The sequence below is a fragment of the Nerophis ophidion genome, linkage group LG10 (assembly GCF_033978795.1).
Source record: "Nerophis ophidion isolate RoL-2023_Sa linkage group LG10, RoL_Noph_v1.0, whole genome shotgun sequence".
In the NCBI taxonomy this organism is placed as follows: Eukaryota; Metazoa; Chordata; class Actinopteri; order Syngnathiformes; family Syngnathidae; genus Nerophis; species Nerophis ophidion.
The window spans coordinates 66,658,126-66,676,774 of NC_084620.1; the positions used below are offsets into that span (position 1 = coordinate 66,658,126).

Consider the following 18,649-nt stretch of genomic DNA (forward strand, 5'->3'; position numbering starts at 1 on the left):
GTTTCCTCCGCCGTGTGGCGGGGCTCTCCCTTAGAGATAGGGTGAGAAGCTCTGCCATCCGGGAGGGACTCAAAGTAAAGCCGCTGCTCCTTCACATCGAGAGGAGCCACATGAGGTGGTTCGGGCATCTGGTCAGGATGCCACCCGAACGCCTCCCGAGGGAGGTGTTTAGGGCACGTCCAACCGGTAGGAGGCCACGGGGAAGACCCAGGACACGTTGGGAAGACTATGTCTCCCGGCTGGCCTGGGAACGCCTCGGGATCCCCCGGGAAGAGCTAGACGAAGTGGCTGGGGAGAGGGAAGTCTGGGTTTCCCTGCTTAGGCTGTTGCCCCCGCGACCCGACCTCGGATAAGCGGAAGATGATGGATGGATGGATGCATTCTAAAACTGCACATTTGTCAATAATAAAGTATCAAATTATCTTGGTTGCATATCACTTGCAAATATAAAGTATCCAAAACAGAAGCGTATTAGAAAATACCCAGTAACAAACGTGTCCGCATCATTCAACCCAGTCTCATGAGCATAGTTTAATAAATTATTGTGACCACTCAGTGTCGCCAATTAACAAATTATCACTCTACTTCAAAAGAATGGTTGATTTTCTATTGATTCCGGAGTGATTTCACTTTGTAGGAGCCTGAATGCTGTTTAAATTAATTTGCATTTTATGGAAGGTGCTTTATGTTTATTCAGCCAAAAGGGGACTATTTACTTTATTTGCATGATAAGAAAATGTATATATTGAATGCTTAGAGTAATTATATAAAGCACACTTTAGTTGGAATAATTACATTTGTCATAATGATTTGATGACGTAACTGTTTTAAGTGCATATATGGCGGAAGGATCTGTGTGGAAAGGTGGTTTTTGGACGCAAGGTGTTATGGGTAATTGCTGTCAGGTGCGGTGGAATCGAGCCACACAGTTTTTTGACCTCACTCATACTTATTCTCATTCATACTTTTTCTAACCTCATACTGCAACAAACTCTCTTTATTTTGTCATTCATTTGTTCCCACATCGTGACTGTTTTATGTTTTGAATTACTAAGATCACAAGTAAACCATACAAACCAAGAAGATCGTCTGGAGTTTTGTTTTGTTGTTGCCGCAGCAAGCGGAGTGAATGTGATAGTAGAGGAGCGTCGAGCTTAAGGCTACTTTAGGAATCTACACACTTGTTCAAGCCTTTTCTAGCACTCCACACTACTAAAAAGATGTACTATTATTCGTGCTGATATCGTATCAGACTATACACAAGGCTCCAATATCCCAGATATGTAGATATAAGTGAAAAAGTTGTATCGTGACGCAGCTTAAGTATGTAAAGTTATACTTCAATTGGTTCTCATAACTCAAAACAACATCACCCAGTGAAATGAATTAAAATCAACAACACAGGTAAGAAATACAGTATTGAAAACAATATAGTATACTTATACTACAAAAAACTTAAGTAGTATAATAATTCACAGTCGGGATATTTAGATAAATTGTTTGGAGGCCAGGTTCCCAAAAATCTAAGGATCTCTGGGAGCAGACTTCTTCCTTCAGTATTATTATTTTGCTGTATAGTCCTGAAAGTCTGCAGTGAACATTTGATTTGTATTGATCAGAATTACGAAATTCAGAAAAAAAGTCCTGTCTTTTATGTTGGGATTTTGGGGGGGGGTTTGTGTTATTTCTATTTTTCATTTTATTTTGGGGGGGTGAAGTGTCTGTGAATTTTGGGTGTGGCTAATATGGCTCTCTGTCCTTCTTTGCTGTCTGTCCCTACGCTGAACACCTGAAAATGAAAAGTCCCACAATGCCACAGGACTGCGCTTACGTACAACAAGCAAGCAGTAAACCGTGTAAAAAGGTTCCTACGTCTACGGATTTTACCCATAAGCTGGCTGTAGAATTTGGGCGTGTCCAGCAGAGACGACAGTAGGACTACGGGGGAGCAGAGGGTGGAGACAAAGAGGGGGCCGATGAATGTTCGGGGCACCACACCAGGGAACTCATGATGGTCAAACTGAAAGACATGAATGCAATACAAGGTTAAACAAAATACCTGACAGTACAGGTGCGAAACTCAAGCCCACCATTCTTTTAAAGGGGAACATTATCAGCAGACCTATGCAAGCGTCAATATATACCTTGATGGTGCAGAAAAAAGACCATCTATTTTCTTAACCGATTTCCGAACTCTAAATGGGTGAATTTTGGCGAATTAAACGCCTTTCTGTTTATCGTGCTGGAAGCGATGACGTCAGAATGTGCCGTCGCCGAGGTAACACACCCACCCTTTTCATTTTCAACACATTACAAACACCGGGTCTCAGCTCTGTTATTTTCCGTTTTTTTTTACTATTTTTTGGAACCTTGGAGACATCATGCCTCGTCGGTGTGTTGTCGGAGGGTGTAACAACACTAACAGGGAGGGATTCAAGTTGCACCACTGGCAAGAAATCTGCCGCCAGACCCCCATTGAATGTGCCAGAGTGTCTCCACATTTGACCGGCGATGCTAAGACAGACATGGCACAGAGATGTATGGATAACCTGCAAATGCATTTGCAACGATAGTCAACGAAATCACAAAGGTGAGTTTTGTTGATGTTGACTGCCAGCTAATCGATGCTAACATGCTACGCTAATCGATGCTAACATGCTATTTACCGGCGGTGCTAAAGCAGACATGGAACAGAGATGTATGGATAACCTGTAGATGCATTTGCAACTATATATATATATTTTTTTTATTTATTTTTTTTTCCAAGATGGCGCTGCTGTAGTGGCTGCTGTAGGCAGGAGCTCTGTGCTCTTGTGTCATCCTTTTGTGTTTCCCTCTTGTTTTCATGTGGTATTATATTTTTTTGCATTTTGGTCCGGGACCCTTTGGGACTGTGTGACAAGGGGTGGCACTTTCGTGACCTCTGTGGTGCTTTTTTTGTGGACTTCTGGATCTGCCTCCCGGGAGACTTTTGGCCATGGAGACCAGCTGCAGGGTCTCTGCTACACCAGAGTCTGTTTGGATGTACTGGAGGAGATGCGGATGAGGGGACAGGACTGTGGAGCTAGCACTGAGCTACTGGGACGGAGAGGCTTCGCGGTGTCTTGGCTGGGTGAGCAGGAGTCGGACACCTCAGTCACCTTGGACGTATCCTCGCTCATCCATGCGGACTGGACACTGGCCGAGAGTGGAGTCGGCTGTCTTGGTTGCCTTGTTGGGTCTGCTCCTGTCTCTGGCCATGCTCCCTCCACCCCAGCAGACGATGGCGTGGAACAACGCAGAGGCCACCACAGTGGATATGCTTATTTTACTTTTTATTCATAGCTGTATGTAGAAGTGTCTGGTTGTATCTGCTGCTTTAATGTCTTTAATGTCCTCTGTGTTCTTTGATGTTTGATGTTTCCCTCTTACACACATGGAAGAGGGATGTGTACTATGGCTATGAGTTGTTGTTTTTTTTTTTCCCTTGGCCTCAGTCTGCACCCCCACTCCAGGGCCTAGGCTAAGACCGATTTTTTAATTTTATTTTAATCTTCTATTTTTTTCTTCCCCCCCCACCCCACCCCCCTTGTTTACCTGTATGTCATCTTTTTTGTAAGGGGCGCTGGAAGCCGGCAGACCCGTCAGCGATCCTGTTCTGTCTCCCTGTAATGTTTGTCTGATCTTGAATGGGATTGTGCTGAAAATTTTAATTTTCCTGAAGGAACTCTCCTGACGGAATAAATAAAGTACTATCTATCTATCTATCTATATTACGTTTCCTCCCACCCACATTTAATGCGAAACAAACACTTACCAATCGACGGTTTTAAGTTGCTCCAGTGTCACGAGATGCGAAAGTCCTGATCGTTTGGTCCGCACATTTTACCGGCGATGCTAACGCAGCTATTCGGCCATGCTATGGCTATGAATAGCGTCAATAGCTATTCGCTCAATAGCTTCAGTTTCTTCTTCAATACTTTCATACTCCAACCATCTGTTTCAATACATGCGTAATCTGTTGAATCGCTTAAGTCGCTGAAATCCGAGTTTGAATCCGAGCTAATGTCACTATATCTTGCTGTGGTATTCCCATTGTTTGTTTACATTGGCAGCACTGTGTGACGTCACAGGGAAATGGCCAGTGTCTTCGCAGAGAGCGAAAATAAGGCACATTAAAGCTTTATTTAGGGATATTCCGAGACCGGTAAAATTTTGAAAAAAACTTCAAAAAATACAACAAGCCACTGGGAACTGATTTTTATTGTTTTTAACCCTTTTGAAATTGTGATAATGTTCCCCTTTAACGTGGTCCGCCACATCATTTTATGCGGTTCGTTATGTCATTTCAGGCGGCCGTCTACATTATTTTGTAGCCTGCCACATCATTTTGTGTGGTTAGTCACAGCATTTTATGTGGCCCGCCACATCATTTAGTGTAGTCTACTATGTCATTTCATATAATCTGCCACATTTTTTAAAGTAGTCCTTGATTTCATGGGGTCTCCTGCAGTATCTTATGTGGTGCACCACATCGTTTTGTGTCATTTAAGTTGCCTGCGAAAGGCAAGGAGTAAGAAAGCACTTTTTGGCTAAATGTACTGTACTGCATGCACACAGTTTGTCCGACACTTTAAAGGCCTACTGAAAGCCACTACTAGCGACCACGCAGTCTGATAGTTTATACATCAATGATGAAATATTAACATTGAAACACATGCCAATACGGACGGTTTAGTTTACTAAATTGCAATTTTAAATTTCCCGCGGAGTTTCTTGTTGAAAATGTCGCGGAATGATGACGCGTGTTTGTGACATTATTGGTTGAGTGGACATTTTTAGCCCAGCCCCACTTACGGCTAAAAGTCGTCTCTTTTCATCGCATAATTACACATTATTTTGGACATCTATGTTGCTGAATCTTTTGCGATTTGTTCAATTAATAATGGAGACTATAAAGAAGAATGCTGTTGGTGGAAAGCGGTGGATTGCAGCTGCCTTTAGCAACCAGAACACAGCCGGTGTTTCTTTGTTTGTTGTGACACTTTAGCGAAAATGTTTCTCAACCACATGTCAACCAGCAAGTTTTTGGATGACAAAATTGTGATATTAAGTCGGCTCTTATCGGAGACTTCAGACTCAGACATACTTGTGCGGAGTTAGCGTCCTTCAGCAGCAGCTGTCATCTTGGCTCCTCCATTGGCTTCTCTCAGAGACACTGGCGGTCACCGCAGCCCTCCGACTTTCAGGTTTGACTTTATAATCTCACTAAAACACTATTAACACAATAAGCAGATAAGGGATTTTCCAGAAGTATCCTAGTAAATGTGTCTAATAACATGCGAATCGCTCCCACTGCCCAGTCTTTTTTTTTTTTTAATTTTCTAGTCGTAACTCCCTCCAAATAGCACTAAAACAATGGCTTTCTTGAACTGATTTATTGAAGGCTTCCTTTCCCTTCAATTCACCGTGAAAACTGAAATAAAATAAAGCACGTTACAAACGTAAAAATAATAACATGCACAGCATGTGGATCAAACATTTTACCAAGTAAAATACCAGCAAATGATAAACAACGGCGTGGCGCAGTGGGGGAGTGGCCGTGCGCAACCCGAGGGTCACTGGTTCAAATCCCACCTAGAACCAACCTCGTCACGTCCGTTGTGTCCTGAGCAAGACACTTCACCCTTGCTCCTGATGGGTGCTGGTTGGCGCCTTGCATGGCAGCTCCCTCCATCAGTGTGTGAATGTGTGTGTGAATGGGTAAATGTGGAAGTAATGTCAAAGCGCTTTGAGTACCTTGAAGGTAGAAAAGCGCTATACAAGTACAACCCATTTATCATTTAAATACCTTGTTGGCCTGCATGCTTCTTTTAGGAGAAAATTGTGATCTTCTGGCTCTTATAACCCAAACGCTGAAAGTCCCTGTGACACTCAGCCGCTCTCTTTCTCCCTTCTCATTGCATCCAAGAAATGTTCACTCATACCCGGAAGTAGCTTCCTTATAGCCGTTGACAGACCAAACGAGACACTTCAAAATAAAAGTATGCCCACAAACTTAAGAAAAAGGCATGAAATAACATTTTTAACCATAGTAACATAAATAAGCCTTCTTGTGAACTTTTATACATTTTGGTTCAAAGGTCTACTGAAATGAGGGTGGGGACGTATATTGTCGCCTGGAAGAGTTAGGGCTGCATGGGATTCTGGGTATTTGTTCTGTTGTGTTTATGTTGTATTAAGGTTCGGATGTTCTCCTGAAATGTGTTTGTCATTCTTGTTTGGTGTAGGTTCACTGTCTGGCACATATTTGTAACGGTGTTAATTTAGTTTTTACAGCCACCCTCAGTGTGACCTGTATGACTATTGATCAAATATGTCTTGCAACATCACACGTGTGTACTGCACAGCCAGATGCAACAAATAAATGGGCTTGCACGCTGTTAGTACAGAGTGTAGAGGGCGCTAAAAGCTGTGTCATTATGGCAACCCATGAGTATTGTTGATTGGGTAAAAATCGGCAGGGATTTCTAGAGAATGAATACTCTAAAATTAAAGGCCTACTGAAATGAGATTATCTTATTTAAACGGGGATAGAAGGTCCATTCTGTGTCATACTTGATCATTTCGCGATATTGCCATATTTTTGCTGAAAGGATTTCGTAGAGAACATCCACGATAAAGTTTGCAACTTTCGGTGCTAAGATAAAAGCCCTGCCTCTACCGGAAGTCACAGACGATGACGTCACATGTTTGATGGCTCCTCACATATTCACATTGTTTTTAATGGGAGCCTCCAACAAAAAGTGTTATTCACCGAGAATAACAATTTCCCCATTAATTTGAGCGAGGATGAAAGATTTGTGTTTGAGGATATTGATAGCGACGGACTAGAAAAAAAACGCGATTGCATTGAGACGGATTCCGATGTTTTTAGAAACATTTACTAGGATAATTCTGGGAAATCCCTTATCTTTCTATTGTGTTGCTAGTGTTTTAGTGAGTTTAATATTACCTGATAGTCGGAAGGGTGTGTTGACGCGCAGTGTCTCAGGTGAGTCGACGGCAGCTATGGACGGCACAAGCTCAGCTTTTCTCCGGTAAGAACTGACTTTTTAACCACAATTTTCTCACCGAAACCTGCTGGTTGACATGTGGCCGGGATCCATGTTCTCTTGACCGCGCTCTGATCCATAGGAAAGTTTCACCTCCAGGAATTTTAAACAAGGAATCACCGTGTGTTTGTGTGGCTAAAGGCTAAAGCTTCCCAACTCCATCTTTCTACTGTGACTTCTCCAATAATAATTGAACAAATTGGAAAAGATTCAGCAACACAGATGTCCAAAAAACTGTATAATCATGCCATTAAAGCAGACGACATTTAGCTGTGTGTGTGCGCAGCGCTCATACTTCCTAAAAACCTGTGACGTCTTGCGTACACGTCATCATTACACGACGTTTCGAAGACGAAACTCCCGGGAAATTAAAATTTGTAAATTAGTAAACTAAAAAGGACGTATTGGCATGTGTTGCAATGTTAATATTTCATCATTGATATATAAACTATCAGACTGCGTGGTGGGTAGTAGTGGGTTTCAGTAGGCCTTTAAATTCCCTCATTCTGTTTTCAGAGAAATAAGAAAAATTATAGATGGATAGATAGATAGATAGATAGTACTTTATTTATTCCGTCAGGAGAGTTCCTTCAGGAAAATTACAATTTTCAGCACAATCCCATTCAAGATCAGACAAACATTACAGGGAGACAGAACAGGATCGCTGACGGGTCTGCCGGCTTCCAGCGCCCCTTACAAAAAAGATGACATACAGGTAAACAAGGTATAACAATCATTAGTAGTAACAGTTACACTAGTCATTCACTCTAACTTTCCTCATCCACAAATCTTTCATCCTCGCTCAAATTAATGGGGAAATTGTCACTTTCTTGGTCCGAATCGCTCTCGCTGCTGGTGGCCATGATTGTACACAATGTGAGGCTGTGAGGAGCTCCACAACCCGTGATGTCACCCGCACATCGTCTGCTACTTCCGACACAGGCAATGCTTTTTTATTAGCGACCGAAAGTTGCGAACTTTATCGGCGATGTTCTCTACTAAATCCTTTCAGCAAAAATATGGCAATACCACGAAATGATCAAGTATGACACATAGAAAGGACCTGCTATCCCCGTTTGAATATGAAAATCTCATTCCAGTAGGCCTTTAACTTTTATGTAGTTGTGTATCTTTTTTTAATGGACCTTTGTGTATGTGCCATCAACTTGCTGGGGGCTGCAGTTTGAAAATGGCCCTTGCTGTTATATATCCATTAATGTGAATTGTCTCCCAATATAAAGATGATACGTGTTTTTCCATATGTAGTAACAGAAACCAAAACGAGCAAAGAAAATGTCAACATTGTTGTCAAGTGACTTGTAATACTGCCTTCTCGACAACATATGATGATGCTTACCTTGTCAAAGTCAAGTCTGTGATATAGAAGATCATGAGCCGCTTGCAGGTTAAAGCTTTCCTCCACTTTTGTGAAGGGACATATAATTAAGTGTAAAAAAGCCACACATATAAGTAATAACAGCAGTGACGGATACAAAACATTCTCCTTTACCGCCATGACAGCGGACGGATTGTTTCTTCTTCCGGTACGGACCGGATATGAGCTGTCAACACGTGTATTGAGCCAACATTGACATATTTTTAAATAGTTTAAGTAAAATTGATACTCTTAATATAATAATCTATATACATTGATTTTTTATTTTTTATTTGATATTTCTAGATTTGCAAGGCGTGGAAGAAGCTCTATTGTCCCGAGCGTGGCGGCAGGTGATTGGCTGTGAGTTTGATTGGCAGACAAAAAGAGCCAATCAGCACAAGCCACAATTCGACAGATGGGCTGACGCGGAAGACTGGAAGTGGCGGCCGACACTTTCATCAGCCGGCATGTAAATACCGCTTTTTTTGCGCTTTGGATCTCAACGCTGATTCATGTATTATTGCGCACGGTGCTTTTAAATGTGTCCAGTATTATTGTCATAAGTATATATAGTGTGGTATGTATTGTTAGTTCCGATGAAACGGCGAGATGCTGTCAACCGGTGCAGAACTGAAGCTCCTCTGGCTTTTGTCCTGTCTTGTTCTTTTTTTACTTTTCCAAGTTGTGAATTCAAAGAAGGATCTACAAAGCGCCTGCAGTACCTGCCAACAAATTACAAATAACTTCAACGAGGTGAGACCAAGCATGCATGCATTTCTCAATGAACTACAAACCGCGTTTCCATATGAGTTGGGAAATTGTGTTAGATGTAAATATAGACGGAATACAATGATTTGCGAATCTTTTTCAACCCACATTCAATGGAATGCACTACAAAGACAAGATATTTGATGTTCAAACTCCTAAACTTTTTTTTTTTTTGCAAATAATAAATAACTTTGAATTTTTGGCTGCAACACGTGCCAAAGTAGTTGGGAAAGGGCATGTTCACCACTGTGTTACATCACATTTTCTTTTAACAACGTTTGGGAACTGAGGAAACTAATTGTTGAAGCTCTGAAAGTGGAATTCTTTCCCATCCTTGCTTGATGTACATCTTAAACTTGTTGTCATATTTTACGCTTCATAATGCGCCACACATTTTTGTAGATGGTAAAATCCCTAAATTCCTTGCAATAGCTCGTTGAGAAATGTTGTTCTAAAACTGTTCGACAATTTGCTTACAACTTGGTGACCCTCACCCCATCCTTGTTTGTGAATTACTTAGCATTTCATGTAAACTGATTTTATACCCAATCATGGCACCCACCTGTTCCCAATTAGCCTGCACACCTGTGAGATGTTCCAAATAAGTGTTTGATGAGCATTCCTCAACTTTATCAGTATTTACTGCCAGCTATCCCAACTTCTTTGTCACATGTTGCTGGCATCAAATTGTAAAGGGTTTGATTATTTCCAAAATAAAAAAATGTTCATCAGTTTAAACATCAAATATGTTGTATTTGTAGCATATTCAACTGAATATGGGTTGAAAATGATTTGCAAATCATTGTATTCTGTTTATATTTACATCTAACACAATTTCCCAACTCATATGGAAACGGGGTTTGTAGTTGGTGTAATCACATAACAGCCTGTCTAACTCCATCCATCCATTTCCTACCGCTTATTCCCTTTGGAGCGGCGGTGGCCGCTGGAGCCTATCTCAGCTACAGTCGGGCGGAAGGCGGGGTACACCCTGAACAAGTCGCCACCTCTTGGCAGGGCCAACATAGATAGACAGACAACATTCACACTCACATTCACACACTAGGGCCAATTTAGTGTTGCCAATCAACCTATCCCCAGGTGCATGTCTTTGGAAGTGGGAGGAAGCCGGAGAACCCGGAGGGAACCCAAGCATTCACGGGGAGAACATGCAAACTCCACACAGAAAGATCCCAAGCCAGGGATTAAACCCCAGACTACTCAGGACCTTCACACAGAACGATCCCAAGCCCGGGATTGAACCCCAGACTACTCAGGACCTCTACACAGAAAGATCCCGAGCCTGGGATGGAACCCCAGACTACTCAAGACCTTCACACATATTGATTGATTGATTTAATACTTTTATTAGTAGATTGCACAGTTCAGTACATTTTTCGTACAATTGACCACTAAATGCTAACACCCGAATAAGTTTTTCAACTTGTTTAAGTCGGGGTCCACGTTAATCAATTCATGGATTGAACCCCAGACTACTCGGGACGTTCACACAGAAAGATCCTGAGCCCGGGATTGAACCCCAGACTACTCAGGACGTTCACACAGAAAGATGCCAAGCCTGGGATTGAACCCCAGACTACTCAGGACCTACTCACAGAAAGATCCTGAGCCCGGTATTGAACCCCAGACTACTCAGGACCTTCTCACAGAAAGATCCCAAGCCTGGGATTGAACCCCAGACTACTCAGGACCTTCTCACATAAAGATCCCAAGCCCGGGATTGAACCCCAGACTACTCAGGACCTCCACACAGAAAGATCCCGAGCCCGTGATTGAACCCCAGACTACTCAGGACCTTCTCACAGAAAGATCCCGAGCCCGGGATTGAACCCCAGACTACTCAGGACCTTCACACAGAAAGATCCCGAGCCCGGGATTGAACCCAAGACTACTCAGGACGTTCACACAGAAAGATCCCAAGCCTGGGATTGAACCCCAGACTACTCAGGACCTTCACACAGAAAGATCCCGAGCCCGGGATTGAACCCAAGACTACTCAGGACGTTCACACAGAAAGATGCCAAGCCTGGGATTGAACCCCAGACTACTCAGGACCTACTCACAGAAAGATCCTGAGCCCGGTATTGAACCCCAGACTACTCAGGACCTTCTCACAGAAAGATCCCAAGCCTGGGATTGAACCCCAGACTACTCAGGACCTCCACACAGAAAGATCCCGAGCCCGTGATTGAACCCCAGACTACTCAGGACCTTCTCACAGAAAGATCCCGAGCCCGGGATTGAACCCCAGACTACTCAGGACCTTCACACAGAAAGATCCCGAGCCCGGGATTGAACCCAAGACTACTCAGGACGTTCACACAGAAAGATCCCAAGCCTGGGATTGAACCCCAGACTACTCAGGACCTTCTCACATAAAGATCCCAAGCCCGGGATTGAACCCCAGACTACTCAGGACCTTCTCACATAAAGATCCCAAGCCCGTGATTGAACCCCAGACTACTCAGGACCTTCTCACATAAAGATCCCAAGCCCGTGATTGAACCCCAGACTACTCAGGACCTTCTCACAGAAAGATCCCAAGCCCGGGATTGAACCCCAGACTACTCAGGACCTTCACACAGAAAGATCCCAAGCCCGGGATTTTGATTGATTGATTGATTGATACTTTTATTAGTAGATTGCACAGTACAGTACATATTCCCTACAATTGACCACTAAATGGTAATAAGTTTTTCAACTTGTTTAAGTCGGGGTCCACGTTAATCAATTCATGGTAAATTCATGGTTTGAACCCCAGACTACTCAGGACGTTCACACAGAAAGATCCCGAGCCCGGGATTGAACCCCAGACTACTCAGAACCTTCATATTGTGAGGCAGACGCACTAACCCCTCTGTCTAACTCCTATTTTTTTCTATATTTCAGGGCTATGACAGAACTGCAAAGCAAAACTTTGGTGGCGGTAACACCGCGTGGGAGGAGAGGAAACTGTCCAAATATGAGACGAGGTGAGACAAGTCAGGTCAACCTGACACAGGTCATCAAAGCTGGCACAAAAAAGGCTTGTACTTAGTTTGCAATATTGCATGATTTCTATTACTATCACTTTAGCATGATGACGTAGGAAAAAGTTTGCATACTTCTAAGATGGTGCCAAGTATCAAAAGCCAGGATTTGTGGGTTCAAACCAAAAATAATTGCAAAAATGCTAGCATAAAAGATTAGCATGCTAACCTAAAATAAGTTAATTTAATTTTAAGATGGTGCCAAGTACAAACCCTGTTTCCATATGAGTTGGGAAATTGTGTTAGATGTAAATATAAACAGAATACAATGATTTGCAAATCATTTTCAACCCATATTCAGTTGAATATGCTACAAAGACAACATATTTGATGTTCAAACTGATAAACCTTTTTTTTTTTTTTTTGCAAATAATCATTAACTTTAGAATTTGATGCCAGCAACACGTGACAAAGAAGTTGGGAAAGGTGGCAATAAATACTGATAAAGTTGAGGAATGCTCATCAAACACTTATTTGGAACATCCCACAGGTGTGCAGGCTAATTGGGAACATGTGGGTGCCATGATTGGGTATAAAAGCAGCTTCCCAAAAAATGCTGAGTCTTTCACAAGAAAGGATGGGGCGAGGTACACCCCTTTGTCCACAACTGCGTGAGCAAATAGTCAAACAGTTTAAGAACAAAGTTTCTCAAAGTGCAATTGCAAGACATTAAGGGATTTCAACATCTACGCTCCATAATATCATCAAAAGTTTCAGAGAATTTGGAGAAATCACTGCACGTAAGCAGCATGGCCGGAAACCAACATTGAACGAACGTGGCCTTTGATCCCTCAGGTGGCACTGTATCAAAATCCGACATCAATCCCTAAAGGATATCACCACATGGGCTCAGGAACACTTCAGAAAAATACAGTTCACCGCTCCATCTGTAAGTGCAAGTTAAAGCTCTACTATGCAAAGCGAAACCCATTTATCAATATCCAGAAACGCCGCCGGCTTCTCTGGGCTCGAGATCATCTAAGATGGACTGATGCCAAGTGGAAAAGTGTTCTGTGGTCTGACGAGTCCACATTTCAAATTGTTTTGGGAAATATTCAACATCGTGTCGTCCGGACCAAAGGAGAAGCGAACCATCCAGACTGTTATCGAAGCAAAGTTTAAAAGCCAGCATCTGTGATGGTATGGGGGTGCATTAGTGCCCAAGGCATGGGTAACTTACACATCTGTGAAGGCACCATTAATGCTGAAAGGTACATACAGGTACAACATATGCTGCCATCTAAGCAACGTTATCATGGACGCCCCTGCTTATTTCAGCAAGAAAATGCCAAACCACATTCAGCACGTGTTACAACAGCGTGGCTTCTTAAAAAATTGACTGCGGGTACTTTCCTGGCCCGACTGAAGTCCAGACCTGTCTCCCATCAAAAATGTGTGGCGCATTATGAAGTGTAAAATACGACAGCGGCGACCCCGGACTGTTGAACGACTGAAGCTCTACATAAAACAAGAATGGGAAAGAATTCCACTTTCAAAGCTTCAACAATTAATTTCCTCAGTTCCCAAACGTTTATTGAGTGTTGTTAAAAGTAAAGGTGATGTAACACGGTGGTGAACATGCCCTTTCCCAACTACTTTAGTATGTGTTGCAGCCATGAAATTCTAAGTTAATTATTGTTTGCAAAAAAAAATAAAGTTCACGAGTTTGAACATCAAATATCGTGTCTTTGTAGTGCATTCAACTGAATATGGGTTGAAAAGGATTTGCAAATCATTGTATTCCGTTTATATTTACATCTAACACAATTTCCCAACTCATATGGAAACGGGGTTTGTATTAAAATCAATGGATTTGAAGGTTAAACACATCATCCATCCATCTTCTACCGCTTATTCCCTTTTGGGGTTGCGGGGGGCGCTGGCGCCTATCTCAGCTACAATCGGGCGGAAGGCAGGGTACACCCTGGACAAGTCGCCACCTCATCGCATAAAATGAGCAAAATGCTAGAATACAAAGGTTGGCATGCTAACCTTAGTATGATGACATAGGAAATGTTGGCGTATTTTTAAGATAGGGCCAAGGATCAAAAAACATTGATTTTAAGGTTAAACATATACATAAGCAATAATTTTAACATGCTAATGTTAACAGAATGACATAGGAAATGTTGTCGTACTTCTAAGATAGTGCCAAGTATCAAAAACCATGGGTTTTAAGGTTGAACGTATACATTAGCAACAATTTTAACATGCTAATGTTAACATGATGACATAGAAAATGTTGGCAAACTTCTAAGATGATGCCAAGTGTCAAAAACCATGGATTTTAAGGTTAAACATATAAATTAGCAACATTTTTAACATGCTAATGTTAACCTGATGACATAGGAAATGTTGGCAAACTTCTAAGATAGTGCCATCCATTTTCTACCGCTTATTCCCTTTGGGGGCGCTGGTGCCTATCTCAGCTATATTCGGGCGGAAGGCGGTGTACACCCTGGACAAGTCGCCACCTCATCGCAGATAAGATGGTGCCAAGTATCAAAAACCATGGATTTTAAGGTTAAACATATAAATTTGCACAATTTTAACATGCTAATGTTAACATGATGACATAGGAAATGTTGGCGTACTTCTAAGATGGTGTCAGGAATAAAAAAACTTGGATTTTAGGTTAAACATATTCATTAGCAACAATTTTAACATGCTAATGTTCACATGATGACATAGGAAATGTTGGCGTACTTCTAAGATGAGGCCAAGTATCAAAAACCATGGATTTTAAGGTTAAACATATAAATTAACAACAATTTTAACATGCTAATGTAACATGATGACATAGGAAATGTTGGCGTACTTCTAAGATGATGCCAAGTATCAAAAACCATGGATTTTAAGGTTAAACATATAAATTAACAACAATTTTAACATGCTAATGTAACATGATGACATAGGAAATGTTGGCGTACTTCTAAGATGGTGCCAAGTATCGGAAACAATGGATTTTAAGGTTAAACATATAGATTAGCAACAATTTTAACATGCTAACATTAACATGATGACATAGGAAATGTTGGCAAACTTCTAAGATGGTGCCAAGTATCAAAAACCATGGATTTTAAGGTTAAACATATAAATTAGCAACAATTTTAACATGCTAACATTAACATAATGACATAGGAAATGTTGGCAAACTTCTAAGATGGTGCCAAGTATCAAAAACCATGGATTTTAAGGTTAAACATATAAATTAATAACAATTGTAGCGTGTTAATGTTAACATTAGCACACAAGAAAAGTTTGTGTGTTTTTTTTTTTTAAGATGATGCCAAGTATCGGAAGCCATAATTTTTAGGTTTAAACAAATAAAATCTCCAAAAATGCTAACAGAAAATGTTAGCATCCTAATAAAGGACTAGTTAGCATACATCTAAATTCCATTGTTTTTAGGTTCAAACATACAAAATTCGATAAAATGCTGGTATAAAGCGTTGGCATACTAGTGTTAGCATGAGGACAGAGGGAAAGTTAACATACTTTCAAGAGGTTGTCAAGTATTGAAAGCAGGGACTTAGGTTCAAGCAAATGAAATAGGCTAAAATGTTAGCATAAAACATTAGCATGCTAAAACAAGACAAGTTAGCATACTTTTAAGTTGGTGCAAAGTATCAAAAGCCATATAAAATGAGCCAAAATGCTAAAATAAAATGTTAGCATGCTAACGTTAACATGATGAGACTGGAGAACTTGGCTTACTTCTAAGGTGGTGCCAAGTATCGGAAGTTATAATTTTTAGGTTTAAATAAATAAAATGAGCAAAAATGCTAGCTGAAAACGTTGGCATGTTAATAGGGGACAAGTTAGCATACTTCAAAACGGCGCCAAGTATCTAATTTCATGATTTTTATGTTTAAACTTACACAATTAGATAAATGGTAGTATAAAGCGTAGTATGCTGACACAGGAAAAGTTAGCGTACTTCTAAGAGGTTGATTTGTAGGTTTAAACGAATGAAATCGGCTAAAAAATTTGCATAAAACTTTAGCATGCTGAAATAAGAGAAGTTAGCATGCTTTTAAAGGCCTACTGAAATGAGATTTTCTTATTTAAACGGGGATAGCAGGTCCATTCTATGTGTCATACTTGATCATTTCGTGGTATTGCCATATTTTTGCTGAAAGGATTTAGTAGAGAACATCGATGATAAAGTTTGCAACTTTTGGTGCTGATAAAAAAGCCTTGCCTGTACCGGAAGTAGCAGACGATGTGCGCGTGACGTCACCGGTGTGAGAGCTCCTCACATTGTTTATATTGTGAGCCACCAGCAGTAAGAACAATTCGGACCGAGAAAGCGAGGATTTCCCCATTAATTTGAGTGAGGATGAAATATTTGTGGATGAGGAAAGTTAGAGTGAAACACTAAAAAAAAAAAAAAAAAGGTGGCAATGGGAGAGTTTCAGATGTAATTAGACACATTTAATAGGATAATTCTGGAAAATGCCTTATCTTCTTATTGTGTTAATAGTATTTTAGTGAGATTATAAAGTCATACCTGAAAGTCGGATGGCTAAGGTGAACGCCAGTGTCTCAGAGAAGCCTAGGAGCCAAGATCACAGCTGCTTTTTTGAGCTGCAGGATGAGGTCACGTAATCCACTCAAGTCCCACTGGGTGTGAATCTCCCTTGCCCTTATGTGGGCCTACCGAGGATGTCGTAGTGGTTTGTGTTGTGGTTTGTGCAGCCCTTTGAGACACTAGTGATTTAGGGCTATATAAGTAAACATTGATTGATTGATCGAAGTCTCTGGTAAGAGCCGACTTAATATCACAAATTTCCCATCCAAAAACTTGCTGGTTGACGTAGAGAAACATGTTGGCTTGACCGGTCTGTTAAAGCTTCACAACAAACAAAGAAACACCGGCTGTATTTCGGTGCTAAAGGCAGCTGCAATACACCGTTTTCCACCAACAGCATTCTTCTTTGACGTCTCCATTATTAATTGAACAAATTGCAAAAGATTCAGCAACACAGATGTCCAAAATACTGTGTAATTTTGCGATGAAAATAGATGACTTTTAGCCGTAAGTGGGGCTGGGCTAAAAATGTCCACTCAACCAATAACGTCACAAACACACGTCATCATTCTGCGACGTTTTCAACAGGAAAGACTGCGGGAAATTTAAAATTGCAATTTAGTAAACTAAAAAGGCCGTATTGGCATGTGTTGCAATGTTAATATTTCATCATAGATATATAAACTATCAGACTGCGTGGTCGCTAGTAGTGGGTTTCAGTAGGCCTTTAAATGAATGAAATCGGCTAAAAAATTTGTATAAAACATTAGCATGCTAAAAAAAGAAAAGTTAGCCTACTTCTAAGTTGTTGCTAGTTATCAAAAGCCATAATTGTTAGTAGGGCTGCGAATCTTTGGGTGTCCCACGATTCGATTAAATATCCATTCTTGGGGTCACGATTCGATAATATATCAATTTTTTTTTTTTTCCCCATTCAAAGCGATTCTCGATTCCAAAACAATATTTTTACGATTCAAAAGGATTCTGTATTCATTCAATACATGGGATTTCAGCAGGATCTACCCCAGTCTGCTGACATGCTAGCAGAGTAGTAAATTTTTGTAAAAAGCTTTTATAATTGTAAAGGACAATGTTTTATCAACTATTGCAATAATGTAAATTTGTTTTAACTATTAAACAAACCAAAAATATGACTTATCTTTGTGAAAACATTGGACACAGTGTGTTGTCAAGCTTATGAGATGCGATGCAAGTGTAAGCCACTGTGACACTATTGTTCTTTTTTATTATTGTTATAAATGTCTAATGATAATGTCAATGAGGGATTTTTAATCACTGCTATGCTGAAATTATAACTAATATTGATACTGTTGTTGATAATATTCATTTTAGTTTTACTACTTTTGGTTTGTTCTGTGTCGTGTTTGTGTCTCCTCTCAATTGCTCTGTTTATTGCAGTTCTGAGTGTTGCTGGGTCAGGTTCGGTTTTGGAATTGGATTGTATTATTATGGTATTGCTGGGTAGTGGTTTGTTGGATCGATTTTTTATCTTTATTTTTTTTAATCGATTTAAAAAAAAAAAAAAAAGATTCTGAATCGCACAACGTATCCAAATCGATTTTTTCCCACACCCCTAATATATATATATATATATATATACACAACTTGTGTGTATATATATATATATATATATATATATATATATATATATATATATTACAGGGTAAATATAAAGTATCTTATACAGTATTGTTGCATCTGTGCAAATATATAAATAAATATAAAAAATGATCTTATACAGTATGTGTCTCCTCTCAATTGCTCTGTTTATTGCAGCTCTGAGTGTTGCTGGGTCAGGTTCGGT

General features: G+C 40.6%; 2 protein-coding genes across 2 annotated transcripts in view; one reads left to right on the plus strand and one right to left on the minus strand.

Moving 5' to 3' along the window:
• The window catches only part of alg12 (ALG12 alpha-1,6-mannosyltransferase), a 23,347-nt gene extending 14,700 nt beyond the window's left edge, over nucleotides 1-8,647 (minus strand). The window contains exons 1-2 of the mRNA XM_061914490.1: nucleotides 8,452-8,647; nucleotides 1,888-2,020 (exon numbers count right to left, since the gene is read on the minus strand). Of these exons, the coding sequence (XP_061770474.1) occupies nucleotides 1,888-2,020; nucleotides 8,452-8,610 (292 nt within the window). The 5' untranslated portion in view covers nucleotides 8,611-8,647. The remainder of the gene's footprint in view (nucleotides 1-1,887; nucleotides 2,021-8,451) is intronic.
• A 220-nt stretch (nucleotides 8,648-8,867) lies between these two features.
• The window catches only part of creld2 (cysteine-rich with EGF-like domains 2), a 28,335-nt gene continuing 18,553 nt past the window's right edge, over nucleotides 8,868-18,649 (plus strand). The window contains exons 1-2 of the mRNA XM_061914493.1: nucleotides 8,868-9,225; nucleotides 12,151-12,233. Of these exons, the coding sequence (XP_061770477.1) occupies nucleotides 9,082-9,225; nucleotides 12,151-12,233 (227 nt within the window). The 5' untranslated portion in view covers nucleotides 8,868-9,081. The remainder of the gene's footprint in view (nucleotides 9,226-12,150; nucleotides 12,234-18,649) is intronic.